The following is a 5,161-nucleotide window of genomic DNA, read 5'->3' as shown; positions in this document are numbered from 1 at the left end:
GTAACTTCATTTATGTCTCATTTGTTTATATAAACAAGACTAATAGAGCACGACATATTTATTTTATTAAATTTATTTTTAGGTGTCATTCAAAAAAAAATTATACATTTCGGGTAATACCCGAATTACCCAAACCCGACCCACTACCTGAATTACCCGAATTTAATTTGAGTCGGGTAACAAGTATTTTTTTTACAATGAAAAATCTGAATTACCCGACCCGAATTACCCGAAACCCAGAAAAATTACCCGATGAACACCCCTATCATATACGGTTTCTAAACCACCATTGCCACCACATACATACATATATAATTTTGCTTATAATCACATATTCTTATTACCCCAATTAATCCTCTAACTTAGATGAACATTTATCATGATTGATTGAGAATTAAACACTCCAAAAGAAATTGTCGAGATTAGAATCCCACAAGCTTCAACTTTGCACAGCCCAAAGAAAATCTAACAATAACACAATCTTTAACAACACGTTCCAAACAAACATTTTAAAATTTAAATCTTACAAACATTTTAAAATTTAAATCTTACGTTTAGGTGTTAATGAACCTACAATTCTTTCTTATTTCTCCTTGTTTCCCCGTAAGTACATGTATATTCCCCATTTTTATCATCGAATGCGCAAACAACCCAAAGAAATATTCTTCATCCAAGGCAAAAGCCCAAACAAGGTCTCTTATTTCTCCTTCCACGCCATCATACAATAACACATTGTCTGAAATTAGGAGACCATTGCCACTTTTAATGTTGTGGAAATATTGATTGTCGAATCTTGTTGGGGTCATGAAATCTAGTGGGGCCAATACGTCGTCTCTTCCGGATACCGTGCATATTGATTCTAGAACCTTCTGAAACTCTTCGTCTTTTGGGTGGTGATTGTACGAGCTTGACATAGAATCTTTGTAGTCATAGATTCTTTGTCTAAAGCTCTTACATCTTGCCTTCCCAATTGTGTGGCTACCTATTTCATGAAAACAGATAGCCAAAACAAAAGTTACAAAAATCTATTATTGAAGTAACGATAGAGATTTTGATTGGAGAGTACAATTTTATTTTTGTTTTTTTTTTATCTTAAAATGATTGATTTAGGTTCTAAAGAGTCAAATATGTTTTGTTTTTTCACTATCTTATATGAAACCATGTTACTTTTTTTTTTTTTTTTTTTTTTTTTTTTTTTTTTTTTTTACCAATTTATGCACCACGTTTCAACCAATAGGTTTAAACATAAAAGTTGCATATTTCGTTTAAAGAGTTGGAAAAAATATGAAACATTGTTGCATAAACAAACATTTAACCTTTTTTTTAATAAACAAGAAAATTTTGGCAACCCGACCCGACCTGTTAACCTACCTGAAAGAGCAACCAATTCTTGAATGCCAAGACCCTGAGATCGAAAGTTGGCAATTAGGGTTTCCAAAGAAGAATTTGGAAAAGGAATAAATTTATTTGCACCATTCACGCTTGCTTTCATTGAGTCTCTCCTTCCTAAATACACATTCCACTTGGGCCCACCTCTCTTTTCACAAAAAAAAAAGAGTAAGTATCAAGTTAACACAAGAATCCAAAAAGTTTATCTGTCAGAACCGAATAGTTAATACTGCATTTGACATGTATTGGACTATGATTGAGACTAATGTTGATGAGACAAAAATTGCAGCTTTTTATCTTATTTAAAACAATGGAACAAATTTGGAGAAAGACTTTCTCTCGGTCTCTCATATGTGCAAAAAGACGAGAATGCCTTGTTTTATTTTGCTTTTTTTTTGAAAAGTGTAGTGAAAGAGAAGTATATATACCAAAGCTACGGCATCACGAGCAACAATAGCTAGAAGATCAGCACAAGACACAATACAAGGACATGCTTCTTCAACAAGGTATTTGATTTCATCAATGACTTCAAATCCCCTTAAAGAGTTCAAATTAGGTCCGGCTTTCTTTTCACTTTCTACACCTTCAAAATCATCCAAAAGAACCGAACCATCGCAACCCTACATCAATTTATCAACAAAAAATTGTCGTTCCATTTTGTAGGTCCCATTTGCATGCTTTGAATTATGAACACATTACCCCATCCATTCAATTATTTCGTCATTAAACGAACTTGCATATGAATTTTATATTATGTGTAAATACAAAATATGATTTTTGCTACATTTTGTATATTATTTAAATTATAAATTTATAACAAAAACAGGTCATATTGCAATTTTTCATTCAATTCCCTTATTAATGAAACAAACACCCGTGACTAAGAATGAAAATTAACATTCCTTCATGAATGCTCCTGTCAATTACATTCCATTAGGCAGACACAAACAGGTTCTTTTTTATTCCTATGGAATATGCCATTCCATTCCTTCTCTAATTCCATCGTGTCAAACACTACCAACAAATGAAACAACTTATGTAATGACCATTTCCCACATGCATAGAAACTAGAAAGCAAGAATTATGAGCCCCTTATAAACCCTAAGTTGTGGGCCATGGTTTTATGTTGATGTTGAGGTTATTGGGCTAGTCTACAATGGGGGCTATGGGCTTAGGGTGTTACAAAAGTATCAGACCCACAAAATAATATGAAAAATAAAAAGATGAATGAAGGTTTACCAACACAAAACAATCATGGAAATGCAGGCGAAGAAGTGAAGCTGCCATTCGAGGTTCTTTTAGAACCGCAATTTCTACTTGATGATGAACAATCTCTTCCAACAAGGGACATGTTTCTTTGTAGTACCTAAGAACAAGAGGTTCGTTATCACATAAACTTAATTTGGTTTGCAATAATGCAATGAGTACTAACAAAAATGTAATAATGTTGTTCATCATTCAAGAAAAAGACAAATGAAACAAGAATGTAAATCTGTCATGGGTGTTAATCTTTTCAACTATTTAAGCAAGTTTTTAACGTATGGAGAATTCTAAAAAAATGATGCTTTTGACTCCTGCAACTGTTTTACATGTCTTTTTCTTAAGTTTTCTAAACAACTTACCCTTTTCACCCTCTTCAACAATTCTTTGTTTGAGGATCATATAGTCAAAGCAGATACACCTGATTTAAAGGCATTTGTCTCTTTTATTTTAGCTACAATTTTGTTCCTAAACATGATCCTATATTAGAGCTTGAGTAAATCAGAGGTGAAAATGTACTTTGTCTGCTCTATTTTTGTAGTCTTACTACATCATCGGTTGAAGTATGCTCAAAGTATTCAATGCAGTTGTCGTTTGTGTGATATATAGGAATTCCCATCCTTAAAACCAATGAAAAAACATTACTTTATACCTAAGATTTAAACAACTCCCAACTACTACCTTTTTGGTTCTTCTAAGTTTAATACATGCATTGTTATCTTAGTTCCATTTTCATAAGAATAGTAAATATAGAAGATTGTTGCAGATTTTTACTACAATCACATGATTCACCTTAAAAGGATTCAAACGCATAAATCGATTGACTTTCTCATGATTATATGATTGTTTTTTTGCCCTCACATTTTTTTAATAAACAAAAATAAGTTTGACCACTTGAATATCTTGACGTGGATAGAAGAAAATTGCATATAATTGAATTCCGAAGGATATTATAATTTTTTTATTCAAGGATTATCAATTATTTAACGATGAATATAATAGTGATATCAAAACAACAAGAAAATCAATTTCTTATTTTCATAACTCATATGAAAGGATGTTATGCATTGAAACTAATGCATCAAATCAAAGAAATAAAATGGTTTTGTCAACGTTACATTTTGCAGTTGAATTGTTTAAATGTATTTTTGTTGTTTAAGACTGAAATTATCATATGATATTTGCTCATTATGATAAAACCACCAAACATTATTTATTTTGAACCACAATGACTTGTCAACCATTTGGTTTTAAGGTGTCTTCTCTTAACAAATCCAGCCCAAACCAAATATAATTTTTGCCCTTAAGAACCTATAAAATATCATTGTATGAGTCTATTAATATATTATATTTTACATTAAATAACAATTTACCTAAAAGATAACAATGTATACTTAATTATATTATATATGGGTTTAATGTATGTTCATGTAACCACATTTTATCGCTTACCAATTTATGCAACAAATATTTATAACACAAATTATACAACTCTTCATTTGTTATTAACAATTCATAATTTTTTTGATACATAAATTATTAAAATGTCAACTTTATTGTATACACTGAAATATTGTTGTATATATCGGTTATAAGTTAATTTTGTTACATGCATTACTTGAAAAAATGAGAAGTTGTTGCACGAATATCAATTTAACCATTATTCGTTATGTAAATACTTTTCTAAGATTAATATTATTAATAATTAAATTCCTTCAATTATAATCAAATATTAAACAACATAAAAAGGATATACGTATTCATATAATACATATACGTTACGTTTTTTTAAATCCAACTAATAACTCTAAATTTCAATCATGATATTTAAATGATCAAACAAACTCATCCACTAATAAAGAGCTCGTATTCATCACTTGAAGGTTATACAGATTTGTTTTATCATTAAATCAAAGATAAGTCAAGGTTTTTCTGTATGATTTTATATTTTCATTAAATGAAAGGTATGTGCAATCAATAAAAAGAGGAAATACAGTGGTTTTATGTGAATGGTGGGTACCTAATAAATTCAATCGTGGGCATTGATGTTCAATATGTCCCACGCCCATTATATCGGCAAAGAAAAATGTGATTTTTAAAGACTTTTAAGCTTATTTATTTAATTCTTTTTAAGATGTTATTAAAATAGAATATAATATACGTATTTTTGGACATTGTTATTAAATTATTTTGAGTTTAATTATTAGTTTTTTTAGAAGGACGATACATATTTTCTGTATTCTCATAAATTATAATACATACAGTAAAACTGTAAACCCTTAACCATTTAGATCAATAGACAGCATGATTCATGTCACCATCAGATATATTTGAATCGGTTGTCGTTCTTTCTATAGAATATATCAATTTGGTAATGAATTAGTAATCTAGAATCGGTATTTTAGAGAAAAAAAAATTGTGTTTTCTATATTTACTTTTCAAAAATAAGATATCCCCAAATTTAGATCGAACCAATTTTCACTCTCTTTTTCTTTTTGTATTTTTCAGTTCA

At 29.8% G+C, this 5,161-nt stretch overlaps 1 protein-coding gene across 1 annotated transcript; it reads right to left on the bottom strand.

Annotated features, from left to right (window-relative positions):
• Nucleotides 1-458: 458 nt before the first annotated feature.
• Nucleotides 459-2,844, bottom strand: LOC145120727 (Peroxidase superfamily protein). The gene is made up of 4 exons (XM_079056529.1): nucleotides 2,629-2,844; nucleotides 1,818-2,009; nucleotides 1,372-1,537; nucleotides 459-982 (listed from the first exon to the last, which is right to left on the bottom strand). Exons 1-4 carry the CDS (start codon nucleotides 2,842-2,844, stop codon nucleotides 555-557), a joined length of 1,002 nt encoding a protein of 333 aa, XP_078912655.1. The 3' UTR covers nucleotides 459-554.
• Nucleotides 2,845-5,161: the final 2,317 nt, after the last annotated feature.

The sequence above is a fragment of the Lactuca virosa genome, chromosome 6 (assembly GCF_052849685.1).
Source record: "Lactuca virosa cultivar CGN04683 chromosome 6, Lactuca_virosa_CGN04683_v6, whole genome shotgun sequence".
Taxonomy (NCBI): Eukaryota; Viridiplantae; Streptophyta; class Magnoliopsida; order Asterales; family Asteraceae; genus Lactuca; species Lactuca virosa.
The sequence above is the reverse complement of the archived record's forward strand: the minus strand, read 5'-3'. Positions and strand labels throughout refer to the sequence as shown.